The 27,814-nt window shown below is 39.3% G+C and overlaps 2 protein-coding genes across 2 annotated transcripts in view; one reads left to right on the top strand and one right to left on the bottom strand.

Annotated features, from left to right (window-relative positions):
* LOC306883533 (lysyl oxidase homolog 3A-like) overlaps positions 1–23,864 on the top strand; it is a 27,059-nt gene extending 3,195 nt beyond the window's left edge. Inside the window, exons 4-14 of the mRNA XM_079438848.1 lie at positions 3,090–3,310; positions 7,275–7,467; positions 7,596–7,776; positions 7,888–8,042; positions 8,369–8,539; positions 13,905–14,064; positions 14,185–14,428; positions 20,793–20,908; positions 22,326–22,462; positions 22,938–23,049; positions 23,237–23,864. Of these exons, the coding sequence (XP_079294974.1) occupies positions 3,090–3,310; positions 7,275–7,467; positions 7,596–7,776; positions 7,888–8,042; positions 8,369–8,539; positions 13,905–14,064; positions 14,185–14,428; positions 20,793–20,908; positions 22,326–22,462; positions 22,938–23,049; positions 23,237–23,310 (1,764 nt within the window). The 3' untranslated portion in view covers positions 23,311–23,864. The remainder of the gene's footprint in view (positions 1–3,089; positions 3,311–7,274; positions 7,468–7,595; positions 7,777–7,887; positions 8,043–8,368; positions 8,540–13,904; positions 14,065–14,184; positions 14,429–20,792; positions 20,909–22,325; positions 22,463–22,937; positions 23,050–23,236) is intronic.
* On the bottom strand, positions 23,633–27,814 carry LOC306883534 (tubulin beta-4B chain-like). The gene is made up of 4 exons (XM_079438849.1): positions 27,446–27,814; positions 26,355–26,463; positions 26,001–26,111; positions 23,633–25,805 (listed from the first exon to the last, which is right to left on the bottom strand). The coding sequence occupies exons 1-4, from the start codon at positions 27,500–27,502 to the stop codon at positions 24,745–24,747; spliced, it is 1,338 nt and encodes a 445-aa protein (XP_079294975.1). The 5' UTR covers positions 27,503–27,814; the 3' UTR covers positions 23,633–24,744.

Genomic DNA, 27,814 nt, shown 5'->3' with positions numbered 1-27,814 from the left:
TACAAGTATACAGTAGGCTTTAAAAGATCACAAGGGTTTATTACTGATGTATTTTATGTCAGGTGAAAAAAAAAATATCTTTAGCTTGTGATAACCACAGAACATATTTTAGGTATTTAACCAAAAATCCATAAAAAAAAAACAAAAACACTGCCTTCAAGATGAAGGATCCGGAAGTGCTAAAATACTCGTTTCTGGGGGTTTTTTTGGCCTAAAAAAATAAGGCATCCTTGCAGCACCCTATTACACCAATAAATCATATTAATGTAGCAATGAAATCTGATTTAACAGATTATCCTGTATGTGCAGTGCCGTAAAGCTGATTGAGAAGTGCATATCAAATAACAAAGCTCTCTCAGCTTGCATGCAAATCATTTAGAATCAAAAGCAAATTTTTTACTGGTTTTTATTGCTGATGTTGTGTTTGCCTGTGGTTTTTCTCAAATCAATTGTTCCTCTTTTGCTTAAAAAAAAGATAAATATGACAATGCTTATTGAGATGGTGTTTTGGAGCGATGCTTATAGATTCAACATACTTGATTTGCTGTCCATCATTTAAAAAAAAAAAAAGGATTTTACATTTCAAATGTATTTTATTAACATCTTGAGGAGAGGTGGGCTGTTACTTTTCAAAGCAAGAATTTTTGCGTCCTGGATCAAAAAGCAACCCAGAATTGTATGACACCTTGTTTAAAATGCATTTACTTTCTGTCACATTTACGCACTCCTTTTATCTCTTGGGCTGTTTTATCCTACTTAATTTTTCATCTTCTCCCTCTCCATTTGACAGCCCCTTTTCCCTCCCATGTTCTCTCTCTCTTCCTCATCCACATTCAAAGAAAGAAAGTCCACAGCCAATGTCACTCCACTCCGACTGAAAGTTGCTCTGTTGTAAATTAGTCTCAGATGATCTGCTTGTGTGCTGGAATCACACCAGAGAAAGAGAGACAGATGTAGAGATATGAGAGCTTGGAGAATTAGAGACTGAACGGCAGAAGAGAAGTGAAGAGATGGAAGGGTTGAATACGTGCAGAAGTGCCGCTGCTCAGTTTACATGCCAAGTTTCTCTGTGTTCTGGTCCAGAAGGCAGAGGGAACACAGAGAACATGAGTGGGTGTCAGACGAACCTCTGCAGTTTGTGTAACGCTACAGATGTGTCAGAGTTTACTGGAATGGGGCAAATGACTGATTTCATGTCCAAATTTTCAAATGTTTTTCAAAATTATGTTTTATTAACAAAGTTCATGAGGAGCACGTTCAGATAATTAACCTAATTAACACGAGAGGAGAGCAATCAGTAATCAACCCAGTTAACAAGATAAGAGGAGGGTATATATACACAGCAGACTTCATTGGCAGTTTTCCAGCATCCCTCCGCCACCCCTTCTCCACACTTACAACTATTACTGTCCTATCCTGTGGGGTGGGGGGGGGGGGGGGGGGGGGGGGGGGGGGTACTCTGGGTTCGGGCCAAAATTCCGAGCTCGGAGCCCTCCCCTCGGACAGCACGCCAAATACGCATAAACTTTATTCTATTTATATGTAAGTGTGAACTCGTGAAACACAGACTGACAAGAAGAATGTTCTTTCCAAAGACCTTCCCAAAGTAATTATAATTTGCACTCTATTTGATTCAATGAAATGCAATTTCGTTTGAAACTGACTGTCATTTGTTTTGTTTTCTGCTGTTTTTAGATGTCAGTTACCTAACTCCTGGTGTAGACATGTGACATAACCACACACACACACACACACACACACACACACACACACACACACAGCCAAAGAAATTGCAGACAAATAAACAAAAGAAATATCTGAGCATCAGACTCACTATATGACATTCAGTCTTTGGCATAGTTTCAATTGCCTGAATGTTTGTATGATGAGTATTCACATGTGCAGAAGTTTATAAAATGGATTTTAAATTAGCATTTAAGTTTGACAGCAAAAATTATTAGATTTTCTGAAAAAAAAAAAGTGGTGAGTGATGCTTGTGCATGCAAAACTCACTACCTCAGTTTATTTATTTATCATATTAGTATGTGGTTAAGGTTTTTTGTTGTTTACTGATATTCTTTTCTCTAGATATGACTCATTTCTATACTTATAAGTATAGAAATAATTTTATCATCTGTGAGTCAAAAATCATGTTTATAATAGCTAATAGAAGTATTAACACACCTCTCCATAAAAAGGCTGCATGATTTGAGGTATTATTCATGTTTGTACTACATTTAAAAGTTGTGTTTGTTCAAATCACTAACTTTAAGAAAAATCATTAGCATATTCCCTCGAAAAATCAGCATCATTACTCCAGTCTTCAGTGTCACATGATTCTTTAAAAATCATTCTAATATGATTTGGTGCTCAAGAAACATTCCTTATCAATATTAAAAACAGTTTTGTTGCTTACTATTTTTGTGGAAAGTGTGATACATTTTTTTCAGGATTCTTGGATAAATATAAAGTTCAAAAGAACAGCATTTATTTGAAATAGAAATCGTTCAGACATTATAAATGTCTTCACTGTAACTTCTTTCTGACAAAATCATCTGAGAGGTCAAAGGTCCAAAATTAAAAGAAAAATCAAGAGCTTTTACAGTAAGCTTTTTGGAAACTCTGTTAAACTCACAATGCATTGCATGAGAAGGCCGACTGGTATAGATGTGGTTTGCTACTTCTTTACCTTGCAGTTCAGCCTTAGGTTACAACTTGGCTTCCAAAATCAGATTTCAGTTGATGGTTCTGGCCAGACATTTGGAAGTGCTTGTGTAAATGGTGGAGAGAGTTTGTGTTCTAGCCAATGCACAGTTACGGTGTGGTTTGGCCGTTAAAGATCCAAAACCCTCATGTGAGATGACTTGTGTTGTGCATGAGCCAAAGAGACAGGCTCGTTCATGAAAAACACATGGAATAGGAGATTGTACCTGACTAGTTAAACATATCCAAGGCTTATAACCATCTGAATAACATACTGGATGACGACTTCACCACAAACATGCACATACATGAAAAACTGATAAAACTTATCTCAAAGCCTATATATGCCCTGCATCCAATTTACCTGTTCTGCATATATGTTTTAGATGATGCAGGTGGATGAAAACCGAATGGATAAGATTCGTCTGCGTCCGCTCTCTGGTGCCCATGCCGGCCGTATGCCTGTGACGGAGGGAGTGATAGAGGTGAAGTTTAAGGAAGGATGGGGTCACATCTGCAACACTGGCTGGACCACCAAGAGCTCTCGTGTGGTGTGTGGCATGATGGGATTCCCTTCGCAGAGAACTATGGGGAAGAAGCCAAGCAGGTAACGGACGTTTAAAGAATACAAAGGTCAGATTGTATGCTTGTCCAAAAAAACCTCTTGGTCCATATTTATCAAATATTTGTACCTCTATAGGATTAGTACAAAAAGTAATCTTTAGTGATATTTGAAAACATGTTTGAAAGCACTTAAGCTGCACATAGAATGTTATTGTTGTTTTTCACAGTGATGCCTTTCCGTAATTTTATCATCTTAATCCATTCCTTAATTTAATTTCCTTAATTTCCTTAATTCCTTCACAACTGCTCAAGTTTCCTTAAAAATGAGGAAAATATATCTCTTGGTTTTATTAGTGAATTGTTCTCAATATTTTCTATACAACCACATTTTTAAAAATAAAATATGCACACTTTTTAATTATCACCTTAATTTTAAATGAAAATTACAAGACCTATGATTTATTTTTTACAGTGTAGAAGAACCATTTTTGGTTCTCCAAAGAACCTTTCATTGAGCAGTCTTTAAAAGAACCTTTACTTTCTTAGTGTGAAGAACATTTTAATAATCTGAATAACTGTTTTCCACTTTATGTGCAAACTTTTGAGCAATGGAAAATTTCTATAGCTGTATAAGGTTCTTCATGGAACCATCAATGCCAATAATAAAAAGTGCATAAAAAAATAAGTAGCTAGACCCAGAGTACCAAATTCAACTGGTGATTTTGATTGGATGTATGATATAATTTCTCCTCAAGCTCACATAGATGTCCTCACAGAGTAATCACAGGTTTTGTTCATCACATTAACGAACATGAGATGCACTAATGTTTGACAACCACAAACTGCTTTACTTTTGAACAGAAAACCTTATCACTTACAAACATCTTTTTTGTGAAGTGTTTATCAAAAAGGGTGCTTATGGTATATTAAATACCACTTGGCTTGATATTTTGTTATATAATGCAGTGGTTTATGGGGCAATTTCAGGTATTTTATAACTTTAAACCAAAATAAATATTGTATTTTGCAGTTGAAGCCACTTTGTGATCAAAAGAGCCTTTTAAAAGCATCCTGGTCTGTTTGGAATTCCTCGAAGCTGACTGTCTAATTTGCGGCTGACTGGCTTCCTCTAAATTATCATTTGTCTGTGTGATCTAGACTATTTTGGATCCTTAGGGGACGTTATTGTGCATTTTTTATGCATATGTTATTTGAAACCCGTTTGCATTTTAACCAGAGCATCCAGAGATACAAAATATCTTTTAAAATGCATTTTTGTCTTTTTTACTGCAAAGCCTTATAGATAGTTTTTCTACAAATACTCTAAATGAAGAGCTCATACACCATTAAGAAGATGTATAGTTACTGCATGTGTTCAGGCACTCTTAAAAAGTTGGAAAATGTCTCTATTTCATGAACCTCAGCCAAAGAATCATTATAGATCATCATACTCTTCCATGCTCCAGCCAAAAAGACTTTTGTAAGAATTTGCTTATGCAAGTCAGAATATGTAGTTATGAAACCTGGCAGCATATGTGAGCAGACACACAAATCTGGATGGATATATGAAGTGTCAGAGAATGATCCATTATTGCAGACCCCAGTGTTTCGTGGGGTAATATAGGTGATGTTATTCTGCTGGTCGTCCGCACAGCAGTTTCTGTGCTTTGTCACATGAAGTAATGACAAATGTTTACAAAGCCCTGAAAAAAGTGAAATCAATCCCATATGTGGCCACTGGGCTGCTGGCCAACGTGTTTTTAACTGTGTGAGGGATGTGGAAGTTTTATCATTGTGCCAGTGAAAAATGTACCATATGGATTAGTGAGGCCCTGATGGGAATTTCATACTGAGCTGCGGTGTTTGTTTTTGTCTCTCTGATTCATTCTGATTTAATATCAAATGTTAATTTGATCTGATCCTGCACCATTTTTACTGCAAACCAGGCTGTAACCATCATATTATATATAACATTCACACTTACCTATGCTTGTTTTAAAATAAAAAATATTATTATCAAATAGTTCAAACTGATTACTAAAAAAATATCTTTTACCGTTTGCCGTTTTCTTTGTTCTCCTATATCGATTTAAATCCTTCAATAGTTTAATTTCTTTAAACAAAAAGACCAAACACCTAGCAACGCCAAAGCAACTGCATAGAAACATGCTAAATACCACTCTGAACACCTTAGAGGCAATGCTCTGGCAACCACCCACAACACCCCAGCTTGTGGTGGCAAGTTTTTGATGATGCTATAATAAGGCTGAATGTCATTGCATTGCTTTGTTCTGCTTTGCTTGTTTGGCTTCTCTCCTCCATCTGCACTGGAACAATCATCCACATCTGAACTCTGAGATACTTACTCCGATTCACAGCAGATGGTGAAATGTAAGCAGTGTGTGACGGGACAGAAAAACAAGCAAGCATCTGAGAATTCACGTGTGCATCCTGATTGTTTGAGAGAATAGCTATGAATTTAACCAATGAGCTCTCTGCGTGTGTATTAAACTGAATGAGTGACTCATACCTCCTTAGACATGAGCTCAAGTCCTCAGCATGCTGTAGTTAAGCTCCAAAAACACACTCCCGCTGGCTGATTTTTATTCTGACTGATGAAAATCCTCTCTTGACAGAAGGCCATTTTATTTACTTAATGTCGCTTTAATATTAAAGTCTACCAGCTGACTAAACACAAGTAATCTTCAGTGGATGAAAAAGATTCCATTTATCTTTTCCATTGCTTTTAAATGATTGTGGGCTCAGACAATTTACTGAAAGGAAATGTGTAAAATACTGTACTTCTCTTCATCTTTGTAATTATAACATTCATAACAGGTTTGTGCCATAAGTGCTTGTCTACATACACTTCAGAAATAGCTCACTCTGCAGATTCAGAAGACTGTGGATATCTTACACTTCTCAGATGTGAAATTTTGCAGTGAAATTATTTGTTTGCTTACTTGGGTTTTATATTTTGTCAAATATAACATTCAGACATTTGTAAGCGTGTAAATACTTTTTCGGGCCAATGTAGATCTTATTCTCCAATATTTTACTTGATTTTTTTATTCGATCATTTAATTTGACCGATTGCTTTGCTGTGGAATGAATATGTAACACACACACACACACACACACACGTGAGCGGAAAGTATCCTCTCTCTCAGGAGTGAGTTAAAACCTCAGTGACTCAACCTCACACTGCCACTCATTACAGTAATATTACTCCATACCAGATTTCTTATGGTCATGTCTTTGCCTGCGTGAGAGTCTAGTACGTGTCATAAATCAATGTAAAAGTCTAGCCTTTCATAAAGCAAATACTGCAGTGTGAGCTAGACATGCTGCGGGTGAATCATTGGAACAATCAAGAACAGCTAAGGGGAAGTCATGGCCTAATGGTTAGAGAGGATTATAGGTGGGGGGGAGTGAATGTCCAGCGCTCTCTCCACCCTCAATACCACGACTGAGGTGCCCTTGAGCAAGGCACCGAACCCCCAACTGCTCCCCGGGCGCCGCAGCATAAAATGGCTGCCCACTGCTCCGGGTGTGTGTTCACGGTGTGTGTGTGTTCACTGCTGTGTGTGTGCACGTTGGATGGGTTAAATGCAGAGCACGAATTCTGAGTATGGGTCACCATACTTGGCAGTATGTCACTTCAACATGTCTGGGTCATATAATTATTCCCAACTTTTGTTCTAAGGGTAAATTAAACAAGGCCTTCAGTGGAAAAGCAACGTCAGCATGCCAAATTTGCTCACACTGGACCGGATACTATTTCTCAGCAAGCTGATTGAATGTGAGAAATCTTGCCGTCTAGAAAGTCATGCTGTCTGTTCGGAGCACTGCAACGTTCAGTTTTCAGAGACATCTTCTGGTGTATTACACTGAATGTGGTACATAAATTGCTGTCATTGTCATTATTCTTTCAGCAGAATTTCTTCCTACTGTTTTGGGATACAACATATGTTTTTGTTCATTTGATCAATTGTGTTTCTGTTTAGTCTCCAGACTGTGTATAGGATCCACTCAGTGGCCTGCACAGGAAATGAGGCCCATCTTTCAGCATGCTCTATGGAGTTCAGCAAGGCAAACTCTAGCACCTCTTGTCCCGATGGAGGAGCTGCTGTAGTGAGCTGTGTGCCCGGGCCGCTGTTTACACAGGACAGAGCTCGCAGAGTCAAGCTGAATCCAATGGTGATCAGATAAAACTCATTTTAATAACTGATTTCTAATCATTAAGATTTGTGAAGGTAATAACAACAGTATAACAAAGAACACCTGCATTATGGCTTCCAGTGACCATGCTCCTTCTCATTCTCCAGTCTCAGGTGCGTCTGAAGGGCGGGGCAAAGACAGGTGAGGGTCGTGTGGAGGTCCTAAACGGGAGTGAGTGGGGTACGGTGTGTGACGACCACTGGAACCTGCAGTCCGCCAGTGTGGTGTGTAGAGAGCTGGGCTTTGGCACTGCTAAAGAGGCTCTGACCGGAGCACGAATGGGTCAAGGTGGGCTTCCATATAACTAATAGATAGTAGGAGTTCAGCCGATCATAGTTTATCCATGATCCATACAGATCTGCTCCCCATTCAAAAACTGTTATGATCTCTTGTCCATAGGTATGGGTCCCATCTACATGAATGAAGTTCAGTGTCGTGGTGATGAGAAGAGCCTGTGGGACTGTCCTCATAAGAGCATCACTGCTGAAGACTGCAAACACATGGAGGATGCTTCAGTCATCTGCAACATCCCCTACATGGGCTTTGAGAAATCGGTCAGACACATACATGATGATTCCACCGCTAAAATAAACTTTGCAACTAACGTAATGCTTATGTGCATTGTGGAAATGTTTTTCCTAGCTCAGCTATGAAAACTAACAATGCTTTTCAAGGCTGATCCAAACTACAGCCTTGCACCACCAAAAATATGTAAAGTCACTTAAAACGAGCATGCTTTTATTCAAATAGGTGATGCGATGCATGGTAAAATCAAGTTCTTATAGCCCTAGATCAGCATTCATTTTCAGGTTAAATGATCAAAGTCAAGGTCCTTAAGTATTTTAATTCTTTCTCATGCTTGCTCTGTAACCCATCACAGATCCGCCTGACAGGGGGTCGAACGCAGTTGGAAGGGAGGGTTGAGCTGCTGCTCTCTACAGGCAGTGGGGTGAGGGACTGGGGCTTGGTCTGCGGGGACGGATGGACGTCTCGGGAGGCCATGGTAGTGTGCAGACAGCTGGGGTTGGGACATGCCAGCAGTGGCCTGAGAGTAAGATAACCGCTATACGACATACAACACATGAACACACAAATGGTAGATAAAGGCCCGGTTTCACAGACAGTGCTTAGACTAAACCAGGATTAGGCCATAGTTCAATTAGGACATTTAAGTCATTTTTATGAACGTACTTAGAAAAAAAAAAACATTGCAGGTGTGCATGTTCAGACAAAACAAAGGCACTGATATATTTTAAGATCAGTCAGTGCAAGTTTCTTTCAGTTGAAAAAGCTCAGACTTACATTTTAGTCGAGGATTAGGCTTAATCCTGGTCTGTGAAAGCGGGGGAAAGAGTTATGGTCAATATAGCATGAATTTCAGAAAACAAGACTTAATATTAGTAATTTTGCTTCTCAGATTAATATCTTGATTTAGGAATGTTTAGATATTTGCACTGAACAATAAGATTAATTATTTTTTGCATTAATTAATTATTGGGGGGGGGGGGTTCACACAAACTGCACCTCAAGCACAATATGAAAATCTGTATTTACAAAAGTCAGAGTTACAGAGACACAGAGCTATCAGAAGGTTGAAATGTGTCACCGTAAAGAGATAGCTAGACAGACAGATATACAGACAATTTGTTGCAAGGGTTTTCAAAATCTGAAAATTATGTTTTTAGGCAGTTCCAACAGATGACAGCATGTTTTGGCACAGTTTTTAACCTGCAGTGCAGTAATAATAAGTAGAGCCAGACAGAATCTGCACGCTTTCCACATTTTCTGTGTTGATTATGTGGGAAAATCTGGAACAAATCTTTACGATTGAGGTGTGTTTCTGCTGAACTTTCCGTGGGTGCAAATTCTGTGCAGACTTTGAATTCACAAGATTGCTGAATGAGCTTAGCATCTGAACAAAAGGCTGCTTTTTGAACGTAATAAAGGAAGGTAGGCTGATCCATGAAAACTATTTTGTGTAATGTAATTAGGCATGCAAGTTATTGTTTACACATCTGTTGTGTGGCTGTCAGCAGTGACAAGGTTTGTTCTTCATACCTTCATGCACAAGCAAAGCTGGGAAGATTGCTTATAAATTGTAGTCCGTTACTGATTCCAAATGTAAAAAACTGTACCATATTGATAAAAAAAAAAATAGTAAGACAATATACAGTGGCTTGCAAAAGTATTCGGCCCCCTTGAACTTTTCCACATTTTGTCACATTACAGCCACAAACATGAATCAATTTTATTGGAATTCCACGTGAAAGACCAATACAAAGTGGTGTACACGTGAGAAGTGGAACGAAAATCATACATGATTCCAAACATTTTTAACAAATAAATAACTGAAAAGTGGGGTGTGCGTAATTATTCAGCCCCCTTTGGTCTGAGTGCAGTCAGTTGCCCATAGACATTGCCTGATGAGTGCTAATGACTAAATAGAGTGCACCTGTGTGTAATCTAATGTCAGTAGAAATACAGCTGCTCTGTGACGGCCTCAGAGGTTGTCTAAGAGAATATTGGGAGCAACAACACCATGAAGTCCAAAGAACACACCAGACAGGTCAGGGATAAAGTTATTGAGAAATTTAAAGCAGGCTTAGGCTACAAAAAGATTTCCAAAGCCTTGAACATCCCACGGAGCACTGTTCAAGCGATCATTCAGAAATGGAAGGAGTATGGCACAACTGTAAACCTACCAAGACAAGGCCGTCCGCCTAAACTCACAGGCCGAACAAGGAGAGCACTGATCAGAAATGCAGCCAAGAGGCCCATGGTGACTCTGGACGAGCTGCAGAGATCTACAGCTCAGGTGGGGGAATCTGTCCATAGGACAACTATTAGTCGTGCACTGCACAAAGTTGGCCTTTATGGAAGAGTGGCAAGAAGAAAGCCATTGTTAACAGAAAACCATAAGAAGTCCCGTTTGCAGTTTGCCACAAGCCATGTGGGGGACACAGCAAACATGTGGAAGAAGGTGCTCTGGTCAGATGAGACCAAAATGGTACTTTTTGGCCAAAATGCAAAACTAACACTGCACATCACTCTGAACACACCATCCCCACTGTCAAATATGGTGGTGGCAGCATCATGCTCTGGGGGTGCTTCTCTTCAGCAGGGACAGGGAAGCTGGTCAGAGTTGATGGGAAGATGGATGGAGCCAAATACAGGGCAATCTTGGAAGAAAACCTCTTGGAGTCTGCAAAAGACTTGAGACTGGGGCGGAGGTTCACCTTCCAGCAGGACAACGACCCTAAACATAAAGCCAGGGCAACAATGGAATGGTTTAAAACAAAACATATCCATGTGTTAGAATGGCCCAGTCAAAGTCCAGATCTAAATCCAATCGAGAATCTGTGGCAAGATCTGAAAACTGCTGTTCACAAACGCTGTCCATCTAATCTGACTGAGCTGGAGCTGTTTTGCAAAGAAGAATGGGCAAGGAGTTCAGTCTCTAGATGTGCAAAGCTGGTAGAGACATACTCTAAAAGACTGGCAGCTGTAATTGCAGCAAAAGGTGGTTCTACAAAGTATTGACTCAGGGGGCTGAATAATTACGCACACCCCACTTTTCAGTTATTTATTTGTAAAAAATGTTTGGAATCATGTATGATTTTCGTTCCACTTCTCACGTGTACACCACTTTGTATTGGTCTTTCACGTGGAATTCCAATAAAATTGATTCATGTTTGTGGCTGTAATGTGACAAAATGTGGAAAAGTTCAAGGGGGCCGAATACTTTTGCAAGCCACTGTATTGTTTGCAACATAAAGTGCATTAAACATTACATTATCAGGGTTTCCCAACTGGGGTGCGTGAAGGAACTGCAAGGGGTTCGAAAAGCTAGTAATTCAATAAATCAAAAATTTTTAAAATTAAATTAAGGAATTTGAAAATAACATCAACCAAAATAAAACGCTTACTAAAAAATTAAATATTTGATTTGTTTACTGCTAGTTTATTGCTATTGTGTAAACAATATGTAATCGTGTAATGAATAAAAAAGTAACTGTAGTCTGATTCCTCTAGTCTGACTATTTTAAAATGTAATTTCATCTAATTACTGGCACTTAATTTTTGGAATTTCTGGATTTCGTAATCCAGATTACATGTAATCAGTTACTACCCAGCTCTGTGCACAGGTTTGCCACAGCTAAAATACACTGCAAGCAATTATTGTTCATCAGTATTTTTTTGTTTGTTTTCCATTACAAATATCTAAACAATCTTAAATAAAGATATATTTACTTAAGAGGCAAAATGACATTAATGTTATCAAGTCTTGTTTTCTTAAAATGCATTCAAATTAAATTTAATCTTAAAACAAAAAAAAATCTGCCAGTGGGGTCAGAAAAATAAACTTTCAAAGGGAAAAGAAGGCATTGGCATAAATTTAAACTCATTAATTTGTTTCAGAAAACAAGACTTAATATTAGTAATTTTGCTTCTCAGATTAATATCTTGATTTAGGAATGTTTAGATATTTGCACTGAACAATAAAATGAATAATTTTTTGCAGTGTAGGCGTTCACACTGACACTGATGTTTTCAACTGATTACCATAACAATAAAGCATTTGCACCTACATTATGGTTTGGTCAGTTACCCAGATACGCGGCCATATTGGAGAAACTTGGATGTAAACAACAGCATGGATTGCACAGTTGATGTACTACTGAAGACGTTCTACTAATTTATTATGTCTAAACCAGGGAAAAAAGTTGTTGAAGCTGCTAAATTATATCTGAATTTGAATTTTGAAGTGACGTGTGGCCAAGTATGGTGACCCATAATCGGAATTTGTGCTCTGCATTTAACCCATCCAAGTGCACACACACAGTAGTGAACACACACCTGGAGCACTTGGGGGAAGGACTTAAGCAGGAAAGCAGTAAGCAGGAAAGGGTGAAATATTTTGACAAACAGAGGTTAATAGGTGGTTAAGATATTACCCTAATATTTCACCTATCCGAAATGAAATAAGAACAAAAATGAATGTTGTCAAGAGTCTTGCCTTGGAAATCCTGGTTCAGTTTGGCCAGCCACAAATGCCTTCTTTCCTCAGGTTTTGCACTCTTCTCCTTGATTTGTTATAACTTCTGACAGTCTATAGCACTCCAGATGTTTTTTTTTTTTCGGTCCGACCGATTAGTAAAGCCTAAAACATGACAATAATTGACCATTTTAAGCATAATCAGCGAAATGTACATTTTTTTACGTTCAGTGCCGCCAATATGGCCGACTTGCGGATTAATTACGTGCCATGAAATCACTAATTTTCAATTCATTTTCAAAACAGTGTGAATGGAGCATAATGCTAACACCTCTTTTCCCTGCAGTATATTCACTTACAAATAAAATACTCTCTAGCCTTTGCGAATTATCATAATAATCCACTAAAATGACTAGTAGTTACCATGAGATAGTATCGAATTTTGTAATTGAAGCATTAGCATAGCTGGCTCATACCTGGTTAGCACTGCATTTAGCCTACTTTGCATGCTAAGCCCTTGCAGTGGGGGTCTGTCTGCAGATCTGTATATTGGGGGGCAGGATGGATCATGAGAGGCGCGTGGAGGTTCAGGTCAAGTCCAGTTGGGGAACTGTATGCAGTGACAACTGGACCACAAGAGAAGCCATGGTGGCGTGCAAACAGTTAGGCCTCAGATACTGCCTGCATGCTATCACTGTGAGTAAGATAGGCGCTATGGGACTGGCTAATCAAACACTGCAGATTGATTGGTTGTGAAATCCCATGTTAGCCTAAAATGGGAATTATTAATATAAGTGTGAAGTGTACACTACCGTTCAAATGTTTGTGGCCAATACAATTTTTAAAATACTTTTATTTAGAAAAAATGCATTCAATTGATCAAAGGTGGCAGTAAAAACAATTTTAATGTCATGTAACACTGAAGACTGGAGTAATGATGCTGAAAAATCAGATTTGCATCACAGGAATAAATTATATTTTGAAAAATATTAACAATTTACATATATTGTTTATAATATTATATATTTGTAATGTAATAGTATTTCAAAATATTAGTTTTACTGTATTTTTGATTAAATAAATACAGCCTTGCTTAACATGAGACTTGTTTTTTTCAAAAACACAAAAAAGATCTTACAAACCCCAAACTTTTGAACGGTGAACAAAAAAAAAAAAAAAATCAGGCTACATTTTTGTGGAATTATTTTCCTACTTAACAGACAAATTAGCAGAAGTTAAAATAATCCAGACTTTAATATAATTTTAATTTAAAAAATAAATTATAATATTATTATTTTTAATTTATTAGCTGTCAAACAGTGTATATTTTCTCTACTTCATGAATGTAATTTTAAACATTTTCGTGTTCAGTAATTTACTACATTCATTCATTTACTGATGAGCTCTCCTCTGTGTGAAGGAAACGTGGTACTGGGACAGCAGTAATGTGACGGAGATGGTTCTGAGCGGAGTGAAGTGTAAAGGAGATGAGATGACTCTGACCGACTGTCAGCATCATTCTGTCGTCAGCTGCATAAGAGCGGGAGCGCAGTTCTCCGCTGGCGTCATTTGCTCAGACAGTAAGTCATATGCAACTCTGTAAACAAAAGTTAGTTATCAAGAGAAGGGGTAAAGCAATAGCTAATGTTATTCCATCATATTTTGGTGTAATATTGGTCCCTTTCTCCCACAAAACCTAGTGGCTTCGGACCTTGTGCTGAATGCTCCACTGGTGGAGCAGACGGTTTACATCGAGGACCGACCCCTGCACTTGCTGTACTGCGCAGCAGAGGAGAACTGCCTGGCCAAATCAGCTGCTCAAGCCAACTGGCCGTATGGCCAACGCCGCCTGCTGCGCTTCTCCTCTGAGATACACAACATCGGCAAGGCTGACTTCCGGCCACGGCTCGGCCGCCACTCCTGGGTGTGGCACGAATGCCATAGGTAAACGCTGGAGCTGTGGCTCATTTTCAGATCTTGTATCCTTGACTGGCCATCTATGTGCCAAGTCTTGCATGTAGTGCATGTGTTTAACATACAAGAACATACACTAAGTATGCAAACGCTCATTTAACATGAGGTTAAATTCAGTCACCAGAAGTAAAAGCTAAATTTAGGCTATAAACAAATTATAAACAAGTTAATTAAAATTATAAACAAGTAAATTTAATTCCTCATTTGAAATTCATTCCAGTACTGAGGTTTGTTACTGACCATGCAAGAATGCATGTTAAGTATGTACAACCTGGAATTCTGGAAATGTTGGGACGTTTTTTAAATTTCAATAAAATGAAAACTAAAGACTTTCAAATCACATGAGCCAATATTTTATTGACAATAGAACAAAGAGAACATAAATGTTTAAACTGAGAAATTTTACACTTTTATCCACTAAATGAGCTCATTTCAAATTTGATGCCTGCTACAGGTCTCAAAAAAGTTGGCACGGGGGCAACAAAGGGCTGAAAAAGCAAGAAATTTTGAAAAGATTCAGCTGGGAGAACATCTAGCAATTACTTAAGTTAATTGACATCAGGTCTGTAACACGATTAGCTATAGAGTCTCTCAGAAGTAAAGATGGGCAGAGGCTCTCCAACCTGTGAAAGAATGCGTAAAAAGTGGAATACTTTTAAAAACACTGACTACGTTTACATGTGCACGAATAATGCGATTATTTCCAATAATCAGAGTAAGGACTTAATCGCATTTTGATTTTTACATGTCAAGAGCAAAGCTCTTACTCCCGTTTACATGCAATTTCCATTATTCTTATTACTCGCTAAGAATTGTGGTTAATTTTTTTACTGCCATTATTCACATACCTCACTAGACAGTACAAATGATGGACTCAGAAAGAGCAGGTGTGTTACTGGCCGCTGTTTTAATTTATTTACGTCTAAAGCATAATGATTTTATATGGCTGTATTCCACGCTTTTTCTACGCCATAGAAATGTAATGGAATTTATTTGCCTATACACTGCCATCACGGTCTACTTGCCGTTTCTGGATGAGGGTAATAAGGAACAGAGACTGCTGGCAGCTAGTTGTGTTTTCCCCAGAATGCGATGCTTTCTTCCCCGCCATCGTCTCTTATGCTGCATTCACGTGCTATCGAAATTATCATAAATATGAGGACATGAACGGCCTTAGAGAGGCCTTAAGGCCAATTCACACCGTACAGACAAATGCCAACAACCCAACAACCAGTGTGTTACCCCTGTTGGCGTTGGTTGGAGTTTGTTTTCACCTGACTGAACATGCTTATAGATATAGAGTTGGTCGGTGTCTGTTGGGGCAGTATGAACATGACAGTTATTTTTCATACGATTCTAAATCCAATAGCCAACTTGAGCCAACTTGTTTGTTGGCGTTTGTCTGTGCGGTGTGAATTGGCCTTTAAATGGCCAATTTCCGATTAGGAGACTCGTATTTCCGATAATTCCGATAGCACGTGAATGCAGCATAATCTCCGTATTATTACAGGTGCGTGTCACGTTATTCATGTATGTCACAAGCACATGCACACTTTGGTCAGAGCAGCAATACTGCGATTAAGGTGTTTACAGGCCTGTATATTTCGATTAAAATCGGTGTACGCCACCTATGTTAATACGATTATGCTTGCTGTGATTATGAACTTAATCTGTGAACTTTTTTATTATTATTTAAATCGAAGTATTGCGTTTACATGAGGTAAAGATTAATCGCAATATTGTCAAAATCTCATTATAATCGCACTTAGAGGGTCCATGTAAACGCACTCATTGTTCTTTCAATGTCAAATTGCAAAGGCTTTGCAAATCTCATCATATACAGTGCATAACATCATCAGAAGAGTCAGAGAAACTGGAGAAATATCTGTGCGTAAAGGCTAGTTCACACTACAGGATTTTAAGCCCGATTTGCAAGTTAACGTGCTCGCCGACAGGTCGGGTTGTAATCGGCAGGGGAAAATCAGCGGGTGATCGGCGCTCCGCAATCTTAATGTGTGAACTACACAACGATGCATCAAAGAGGCTCGCTAAGGTGTCGCTGACACCTCGCAGACGCCAAACAAATATCTAGCATGTCATATATCTGGACCGGTCGGCTGACTCAACATCACGTGGTGTCAGGTGTCGTGACGAGCTACAGCCAATGAAAGAGCAAGGCATGGGTTGAGGCCACCGGAAGAAAAACAACATGCGCAACTTGGCTTAAAGAAAAGTTAGGCTTTTATTTTTGCACATAAAACATGCATCGATCTATAGAATGTGTGGTAGAGGCTTCGTCCTACTGAGCGTCTTTCAGCGTTCATCGTCGGAACACAAATTAAGATATGTATTAAGATACATCACACAATGCGTGATGAAGTTGAACACATGCCTTCACATGTCATCACGCTGGATCTGGATCAGCGCTGGCATCACCACGCGCTTGCGTCATGTACTGTCGTGAACACACGTCCACAATAGAAACAGTAGAGATATAAATGTGGAATAAAATCGTTATTTTTGTTTTCTTTGTGCAAAAAGTATTCTTGTGGCTTCGTAAAATTACGGTTGAACCCCTGATGTTACATGGATTATTTTACCAATCTTCCAGCGTGTTATCAGCATTCAGTTACAAAAAGCCAGTATCTCTAATGGTATGGGGGTGCATAAGTGCATTTGGTATGGGCAGCTCGTATGTTTTGGAAGGCACTATGAATACTGAAAGGTATATAAAGGTTTTAGAGCAGCATATGCTCCCCTCCAGACGACGTCTATTTCAGGGAAAGCCTTGTGTATTTCAGCAGAACAATGCAAAACCACATACTGCTGCTATTACAACAGCATGGCTTCGTAGTAGAAGAGTTCGGGTGCTGGATTGGTCTGCTTGCAGTCCAGATCTTTCACCTACAGAGAACATTTGGTGCATCATTAAACGAAAAATACGTCAAAGATGACCACGAACTCATCAGCAGCTGGAAACCTAAATCAGGCAAGAATGGGACCAAATTCCAACACCAAAACCCCAGAAACTCATAACCTCGATGCCCAGACGTCTTCAAACTGTTTTGAAAAGAGGAGATGCTACACCATGGTAAACATGCCCCTGTCCCAACTATTTTGTAACAGGCATCAAATTTGAAATGAGCTCATTTTGCGTATAAAATTTTAAAAATTACTCAGTTTAAGCATTTGTTATGTTATCTATGTTCTATTGTGAATAAAATATTGGCTCATGTGATTAGAAATTTTATTCAAATTTAAAAAACATCCCAACATTTCCGGAATTCGGGTTGTATTTAAAGGTATAGTTCACCCAAAAATTAAAATTCTGTCATTGATTACTCACCTTCATGTCGTTCCAAACCTATAAAACCTTTGTTCATCTTCGGAATACAAATGATGTTTTTGATGAAATGCGATAGCTTTCTGACCCTCCATAGACAGCAATGGAACTACCACGTTCAAGGCCCAGAAAGGTAGTAAGGAGATTGTTAAAATAGTCCATGTGACATTAGTGGTTCAACCATGATTTTATGAAGTTCTAAGAACTCTTTTTGTGCACAAAGAAAACAAAAATAACTTTATTCAACAATCATTCTCTTCTGTGTCGGTCTCTGCTGCGCGTTCACGAGAGTATCACAACGCATGTGTGTGATGCTGTTGACGCAGGAGCCGACGTTCTGATGTAGAACCCGGATGTGCTGCGGCTTGTTTGCTAAGAGAGGAATGCACACGCATGTGTCGTGGCACTGTAGTGAACATGGAAGAGAAGAAATTGTTGAATAAAGTTATTTTGTTTAGTTGAACACAAAGAGTATCTTCATGAAATTAAGGTTGAACCACTGATGTCACATGGACTATTTTAGCGATGTCCTTACTACCTTTCGTGGTCTTGAGCGTGTCAGTTGCATTGCTGTCTTTGCAGGGTCAGAAAGCTATCGGATTTCATCAAAAATATCATAATTTGTGTTCCAAAGATGAACAAAGGTCTTACAGGTTTGGAACGACATGAAGGTGAGTACTCAATGACACAATTTTCATTTTTGGGTGAACTATCCCTTTAAATATGTTTCAATGCACTGGCCAAGCATGTCTGCATTTATGTATTTGAAAAGATTATATTTCAGGCCTAAGCATGACAGCATCAAGACTTGAACTCAGACTGAAATATGCATAAATAGATTCATGTTCACTTATGCTATGTTGTTCACAGAGAGCACTTGAAACTGTTTGCTTGTTTTGAACAGGGATCTATCAACTGTGTTTTTCTTTTGAGAGTCTGGCAGCCTTGATGAATCTCCTTTTGCTCCGTTCTGATCCAGCTGCAGCCCCTAGGACCCATATGGCTTTACTAACTCTGAGCACTCGTGATTATGTCGGCTGAACATCTGATTTCCAAAGGTCATAAACTAATATAAATTTCTTTCTACAAACCAGAGCAGAGGCTTTCAAGACCATGGACAACCTACAGGGTGAATGAAAGTTCATGCTAGCGGTCTCTGCTTTAAATGAACACGTTTGCCGACATGATCCAGGGCTGGTTATATCAGTCTAACAGTGGTTTCTGTTTGTCATGGTTCTAACATTTAACTACACAGAGGCAAAGCATGGGCTAAGTGCTTAAATATTAATACTTTTATGTCCGCATGGTTACAATTTCTTCTTGCATCTGTAAAAATTATAATACTGCTTTCTGCATTGAATTTTATGGCAGCCCTTAAAACTGAATTTTAAAAATTATTAAAATGTTTACTCTTATTGAGAATCATTGGGGACCAAAAAGCCTGGTAACAAACAAGTTACAATTTCCACATACTGTATATTGTATTATAATTATATTTTCCTTTGGTGGTGGATGCGCCACCTACTGGCCAAAGTTTATAAAACATACTCAAAAAAACATGATGTTTTTTGGCTTGATATCATGCTTGCTCTATATAGCTGTAGAATATGCTCCATATAGCCATAGAGTAGGCAGTCGTGGCCTAATGGATGGAGAGTCGGACTTGTAACCCAAAGGTCGCGGGTTCGAGTCTCAGGTCCGACAGGGATTGTAGGTGGGGAGAGTGAATATCCAGTGCTCTCTCCACCCTCAATACCACGACTGAGGTACAGACTGCTCCGTGTGTGTGTGTGTGTGTGTTCACTACTCACTTCTGTATGTGTGCACTTGGATGGGTTAAATGCAGAGCACAAATTCCGAGTATGGGTCACCATATTTGGCCTCACGTCCTTTCCTTTCCATATAAACAATTATTAATGGCCTCCCATATGCCTTTCCAACATTTGGAACAGGATTCAAAATTACCTTGTAATTGCTGCTTGATGTTATATTTACTTTTGTTTGTTTCGTAGATTCTTTCCAACCACAGGACAGTTCAAGTGAAAAAAACTGATGGAAAATAAATTACCATAACAATAATTAGAATGCTAGATTTACATTAGTCATACTAACACCCTTAATTATTGTCATGGCAAACCCAGTAACGTGTCAGTACACCTAATGTGACACCTAAAATGAAAACTCATCATTTCACAAACCTTTCAAACCCCCCCCCCATGTCATTCTGTGGGACAGAAACTAGATATTGCAAAATAAATCCTTTCAAACATTTTAAACTTACCAGCTAAAGTGAATTTAACAGATTTGTGAGCCAAATGAACCAATTCAAATAATTTGATCCACGGAAAAAATACAAGCATAGAGATTTAAAACGACATGAGGGTGAGTAAATAATGACAGAAATATAATTTTTGTGTTCACTATCCCCTTAAAATTGTGGCTCACTGTTATAGACCACTTTGAAGTCTGCATTCATTGGTGTAGCAAATTCTTTTTCCAATTTAATTTTAAATAGTGAATTTCATACTCTCCTCACCATGCTTTTAGCATTGAATAATGAATAAGTGCAGCTCTGAATAGTCTCTATTAACTCTTTGTGGTGGTCTGTGTTTACACTGCAAGCTTCCTAGCAGACATTAGGTTTCCCAATGCATTTGCCTGACACAATGATGATGAGGAAACCTGTTATGTGCTCAGGCTAAAAGGACACACACAGTTGGGTTTGGGACAGAGGCCAATGTCTGAGAAGCTAGTGTTTACTCTATGGCTTCAGTTCCCTCCTACAGGCCTACAGCACCGAATCTGCTCTCCAAGGCCATTTAAATCTTCTTGTCTACGAAAATGGCAGTTTTTTAGTTTAATGTATCCAGGATTCAGGATAGCTTATAGTCATACTGATTTAAAAATGTTCTGTACAGCCAGACATATTTCAACTATATTTTATAATTTTTGGATGGTTACATTTCAGCCGACTGTGTTTATAACCTCCAGGCACTATCATAGTATGGATATCTTCACCTATTATGACCTACTGTCTCTAAATGGGACCAAAGTGGCAGACGGACATAAAGCCAGCTTCTGCCTAGAGGACACAAAGTGCCATGAAGGTAAGACAGAGGTCAAAGGTCATATGCTGGACATTTCTGTATAATGAAAACCAGTCTAACCAATCAACCCTTTCATTTATGACTCTTTTATTTTCTGAAGATAAAAGAAAAAATATTTCTGTCATTTACTATCAATGATATGTGCCCTTTAACTGTTTTAGAGTAACATCACGTCAAGGCAGTTGTTTATTCACTAGGGGGTCCCTAAACTAGGTATAGAAATGTATTTATTTATCAGTTTTAATAATGTCACATTACAATGACCATTACTGTAAACCTGCTGTCACCTTTATACATATTGTATGTTATTCAGTACTTGGAATTTGAATAAATAAATATTAAAGACATTAAACCAACCAAAGGTAGTTTACAGCATGGTCATCAATTATCTAAAAACCTTCTAAACACAATATAGTTCATCCTAACCACTTTGACTAAGCTAGACCGATCAAACAGTATGTTTCTGCTTTTTACAGCACTTATTTTTTTATGGAAGCCTGTTTCTGCCACTGAAAAAAAAAAAAAAAAGTAATTGCAAATTTTTTCTTGCAGAATTGCATGATATAAACTTGAAATTGTGAGTAATAAAGTCAGAATTGTGAGATATAAACTCGCAACTGTGAGAAATAAATGGAAGCCCATTTCTGACACTAAATAAAAATAAACTCGTAATTCAGATTTTTTTTTTTCTCAGGATTGCGGATTTAAATTTAAATTCTGAGAAAAAAATTTAGAATTACAAGTATATTTTTATTTAGTGGCAGAAACGGTTCACCATTTATTTCTCGCAGTTGCGCGTTTAAATCTTGCATTTCTGAGTTTTCTCGCAATTTTGAGAAAAGTCAGAATTGTAGCAATTCTTTTTTTTTATTCAGTGGCGGAAATATGGTTCACTAGATTTTCTATTTCGTTCATTGCGCTCTATAGTGCCACGTTTTCATAACACTATTTATATTTAAAAGTGTCGATATTAGGTTTTTAATCCCACTGCGCTGATTGTTACTAAAAAAAAATGCTTGAGGTCTCTAGGCCTGTTTTTCAAAAGTGAGCTGCAGTATAACCTTTTTTTAATGTTTTTTTAAAAAGCAATTGTCAACCGCGAGATGCTGCAACCCAGACAGCAACATAGTGTCGGCCCAGATCCACCCCACATCTGGCCCTTGTGAAATCATGCGGGCCAGATCTAGGCCAACACTTCTTGCTGTCTGGGAAAGGACGCAAGGCGAGAACGTAACGGTCAAAGATGTCCATCTAACGCTTTAATAAAAAAAAAAACAATGGAAAAGAAGCACGGTGGTACGCAAAAAACATGGCAAAACCATGTCCCTTGTGAACAACACATTTGATTAGTTCAAGGTGTCCTTGAGAAGGAATACTGGCTTGTGTCTCCACTGAAGTATTGCTTACCTTGTTTCAGGTGTTTCGAAGCACTACGAGTGCGCCAACTTTGGTGAGCAGGGCATCACAGTGGGCTGCTGGGACTTGTACAGACATGATATTGACTGCCAGTGGATTGACATTACGGATGTTAAACCAGGAATCTACATTCTACAGGTATTCAGTTGTGGTGCTACCTTGTCACAGAAAGAATAACCACCTTGCTTTGGTAGAAATGTATTTCTGATAGATAGATAGCACACTAACGGGAGAGACTGTTACATGAGCAGACTTTGGTCCCGTAGGACCCCATTGCCTGGGCTTTTCAGCAAGTCAAATAGTTGTCAAAGGGCTGTTGCATTTCTGCTCTCTAGTGGTGGAGATGCGTTACAGCACTCACCATCATGTCCAGGAAGGCAAGGGTTAGAAACATAATAGGATTTGGTTTGATTAATGATGTAATAAACCTTAAGTACACAGAGGGAAGGTTGAGGTTTACTGGGAAAGACCCACCCAGATTAGGATTTACAAATAAAAAGACCACGTTTGTCCACATGCTTTGCTGATTATGCTCTGTTAGCTAGATCAAGTTTGAGTACAATTATGCAACCAGGTTTTCCAGTATCAGTCTTATCTTTTTCCTCTTTCTCAGGTCATAATAAACCCCAACTTTGAGGTAGCTGAGAGCGACTTCACCAACAATGCTATGCGGTGCAACTGCAAATACGATGGCAACCGTGTCTGGTTGCATAAATGTCATCTTGGTGAGAAGGGCTGTTGTTTGCTGGGTCCTTCAGACCTGCCTGATTCTATTAAACATTTGATGGGAATGAAATGACATGCTTGCTTAATCAGATATTTCAGATGAGCACCAAATGAAACCGTTTCTTTACCTTCAGTTTTCTTCTTGGTGGCCAATTTCAGCTTAATTTGTATTATTTGTGCTTCCAGGTGATTCATTCAGCGAGGAGGCTGAGAAAGAGTTTGAACATTATCCTGGGCAGCTCAACAACAAGATCTCTTAACATTTTTGCGAATGAACCCAGGGAACCCAGGAACTGCAATAACCACATGGCTCTGGACAAAGAGAAACTTTAATCACTTAACATTACTATTTATTATCTTTTGAATCCATTGCTACTGTGGTCCAATTAGATGTTGTCATACTGAGTTTACTTTTAGATTAGGTCATCAGAAATCATCATGTAGCCAAGGGCCTCAGAGGCAGAACAGAGCTGTGATTGTGGCCTGGGCTTTTGTCCATGCAAATGTAAGTGTTGGTTTAGAGGAAGACAGTGGCTATACACCTCCTCTTGTACAAATGCTGAACACTTCAGAGCAGACGTTCACGTGAAACGAGTTTCCTTTAATTTTTAACATGCATCAGGGAATTATAAAAGATGCTTTATATATGTTTACAGACTGTGATTGCTGATGGAATAGGTGGTTTCTTGTACTTCATCACAGTATGTGCATTTATGTGTATGCCCATGCAAGATTTGTGTGTGGTATGTGTATATTTCTGGAATGTCCTATAATCATGTTTATAAAATATACAAATCTGCACTTTTAAAAGCCTTCTTGGTGTCACTTGAATCATCATCATCTCTGCCTACATTCAGATCTAAACAAAAAAATATATATAAAATGCAAAAAGGTTTGAACATGTTGCAGTTTCTGGGCATTTCTCAAAGCTGGATTCAAATGAAAGCCAGATGACTAAAGTACATGCTACTGAACACTAAAGCAATTCCCAAAAGTCATTGATTCAGGATCAAACACTTATGCATTAAACAGACTGAGAGGATTTTCCACAACATGAATCCAGGTCACATCATAAACATACTTCTGAATGTTTATAACCAATTAGTTACAGGGGACTCAATTTACATTTTCATTTGAACTAGTTGCATAATCTTAATTAGGGGCGTCCAATCCTGTTCCTGGAGATCTACCTTCCTGCACAGTTCAGCTCCAACCCTGATCAAACATGCCTGAACCAACTAATTAGGATCTGAAAAAGCACTTGATAATTACAGACAGGTGTGTTTGATCAGAGTTGGAACTGAACTCTGCAGGTAGGCAGATCTCCAGGACCATGATTGGGCACCCCAGTCTTAAAACGACAAGTCACAACTAGAAAAAGAGTTCATACCTGGGCTGCATTTCCCAAAAGCATCGTAAGCCTAAGTTTTACTTAACCTTACGATGCTTTTGGGAAATGCAGCCCTGACCATTTCAGGCTCAGCTTTTTGACTTGAATTCTTCATCTATTTGGACTTAAGATCTTCCTTTGAATAGAAAACACTTGTAAACCAATCAGGTTCTTAATTGTTTTATTAACATGAAAAGGTACAACTGAAGGTTTTAAGCGACAGGAAATGCAGTAAGAAAAACAGAAACATGATGTGACGAGACATGAAAAGGGAAAGGACATGGAACACAACAGAATGGTTAACTTAAGCAAGCTCCTCTTCGCCCTCCTCCTCAAACTCTCCTTCCTCCTCAGCGGTAGCATCCTGGTACTGCTGGTACTCGGACACCAGGTCGTTCATGTTGCTCTCAGCCTCAGTGAACTCCATCTCGTCCATGCCCTCTCCTGTGTACCAATGCAGGAAAGCCTTGCGCCTGAACATGGCCGTGAACTGCTCTGAGATTCTCTTGAACAGCTCCTGGATGGCAGTGCTGTTGCCAATGAAGGTGGCGGCCATTTTGAGCCCACGAGGTGGAATGTCACAGACGGCGGTCTTGACGTTGTTGGGGATCCATTCGACGAAGTAGCTGCTGTTCTTGTTCTGAACGTTGAGCATCTGCTCGTCCACCTCCTTCATGGACATGCGTCCACGGAAGACGGCGGCAACGGTCAGGTAGCGGCCGTGACGGGGGTCACAGGCGGCCATCATGTTCTTGGCGTCGAACATCTGCTGGGTGAGTTCAGGAACTGTCAGTGCACGGTACTGCTGGCTGCCCCTGCTGGTCAGAGGAGCAAAGCCAGGCATGAAGAAGTGCAGACGAGGGAAGGGCACCATGTTCACCGCCAGTTTACGGAGATCTGCGTTCAACTGACCGGGGAACCTCAAGCAGGTGGTGACACCGCTCATGGTGGCGGAGACGAGGTGGTTAAGGTCACCGTATGTGGGTGTTGTGAGTTTGAGAGTGCGGAAGCAGATGTCATAAAGGGCTTCATTGTCAATGCAGTAGGTTTCGTCTGTGTTTTCCACCAACTGATGGACAGACAGTGTGGCGTTGTAGGGCTCAACCACTGTGTCTGAGACTTTAGGAGAGGGCACTACGCTGAAGGTGTTCATGATACGGTCAGGATACTCCTCACGGATTTTGCTAATGAGGAGGGTGCCCATACCGGACCCTGTGCCTCCACCCAACGAGTGAGTGAGCTGGAAGCCCTGTAGACAGTCACAGCTCTCCGCCTCTTTCCGAACCACATCCAAAACAGAGTCAACCAGCTCAGCTCCTTCAGTGTAGTGACCCTTAGCCCAGTTGTTTCCAGCACCACTCTGGCCTACCAACAAAAAACGGTTGGAGTTTAGTTACATCTATGCAAAAGGGAACTCGATCCATATCGGGTCAAAATCTGCCATTCAAATTTTGTTCCGAGCCAGTGCGGGATTAATTCTTTCCAAATCAAACGTACCAATATGCCCCAATAAACAGTTGACAGTCAGTTAAACTTCGCTTTTGGGTGCATATAACTTACCAAAAACAAAGTTATCTGGTCTGAAGATCTGACCAAATGGACCGGACCTCACAGAGTCCATTGTACCAGGCTCCAAATCCACCAGCACAGCACGTGGAACATACTTTCCACCTTAAGACAAAGAGCAGAATTTTAGGTCAAACCAAATGTTGTAATGTGCATGTAAAGTAAAGTCGTGACGTATTGTCAAGTATGGTGACCCATACTCGAAATTGGTGCTCTGCGTTTAACCCATCCAAGTGCACACAGCAGTGAGTAGTGAACAAATGCACACACACCGTGAACACACACCAGGAGCAGTGTGCAAGTTGTCACGTGAAATAACCTAACAAAAGGCATTGGATTTCAGCTCACCTGAAGCTTCATTATAATAAACATTAATTCTGTCCAGCTGAAGGTCACTGTCGCCATGGTAACTGCCTGTTGGGTCAATTCCATGCTCGTCACTAATGACTTCCCAGAACTGAAACAAGACGGATTCAAAAGTAGGAACAATTAAGTTTAGATTTAAAACGTTTTTGGCACTTGGATATTAAAAATGGAACAACATTGACAATAGAAAGGATTAAAAAAAAAAAAAAAAAAAAATTTTGGCTAATCCAATATTGAATGGTCAACGCTTCCCGTTACTCCCGCGCCTTGTAAAATGGAGTTTGCAAAGTCACCGGGGCCATTTTACATCACCCAGGGGCTTAAAGAAACAGCGCAGGCATAGTACCACTGGTGTCGCGAATATTATCTTCGTTATTACTTAACGGTACAGAGTGATTCAAATCCAGTCTCTGCATTTTGTATCTGCGTCATTTTAGCATTCCCGCACTTTTCCATGAGCCGAGCCAGATACAACCGGCCACATTACGACACGCGATTCTTCCAAGCGAATCGACTCATTTGAACGGTACGTGATTCGCTTGCGTCACCACTCGCTACAGTCGGGTGACAGCTGTGGAGGAGCGAGAACTCGAGCAGTTCGGCTCTACCAAATCATCAAAAAGAACCGATTCGCTTGCAAATCTGATATTATGCCGGTCCGTCGCGGCCAACACCCTAAAACTAACGCATCGTTTCACCATTACTTCTTTCAAATCGCTGATTTTTCATAAGATATACGTCCTTTATTTATATATAAAAAAAAAAAAAAAAAAAAAAAAAAAAGTCTTGGTCAGTTATGGTCAATTTTTAGCGGAGAACTAACGTAAAAAAAAAAAACTTGTTGCGTGTGAGATTAATCCAGGACCAAATTTAGATCGGAGTAGACTTTAATTGTGAAATCATAACCAGAATCGAAGTCAGTATAGTGTAGGGAGCAAATATTTAAGAAAAATCGCTTAAACTAGAACAAATTGCTGTTCTAAACGCCGCCGATTAGTTATATTTAACCCCCAAAAGCCCAATTGGTATTTAATAAACTACGATTAAAAATATTTATTTTGTTCAGTTCTTACCTTAGCACCAATCTGGTTGCCGCACTGTCCAGCCTGTAAGTGCACAATCTCCCTCATTGTTGATTATTTTCTAGCTTAACACAATATGTCACTGACACAAACCCCTTCTAACTCAAAAACCCTCGACAATGAGGTCATAACATGAGATGCGCACCTACTTATTCAGTCTGGAGAAATCACCTACATTTCCTTCATTCTCATTGGTTGCTGTACGCCCTCTCCTGCATTCTCATTGGCTCTCTTGTGTACTCATTGTTACGATTGGTTCGTACAGGCGCTGGCATCACTAGAAAAGCTTTACGGCCATTGGCTGGAAGCGCGGTTGTAACGGCTCTCGACATTCAAAACGCATATCTAAAAAAATCAAAT

Source organism: Barbus barbus (genome assembly GCF_936440315.1).
Source record: "Barbus barbus genome assembly, chromosome: 17".
NCBI classification, from domain to species: domain Eukaryota; kingdom Metazoa; phylum Chordata; class Actinopteri; order Cypriniformes; family Cyprinidae; genus Barbus; species Barbus barbus.
The sequence above is the reverse complement of the archived record's forward strand: the minus strand, read 5'-3'. Positions and strand labels throughout refer to the sequence as shown.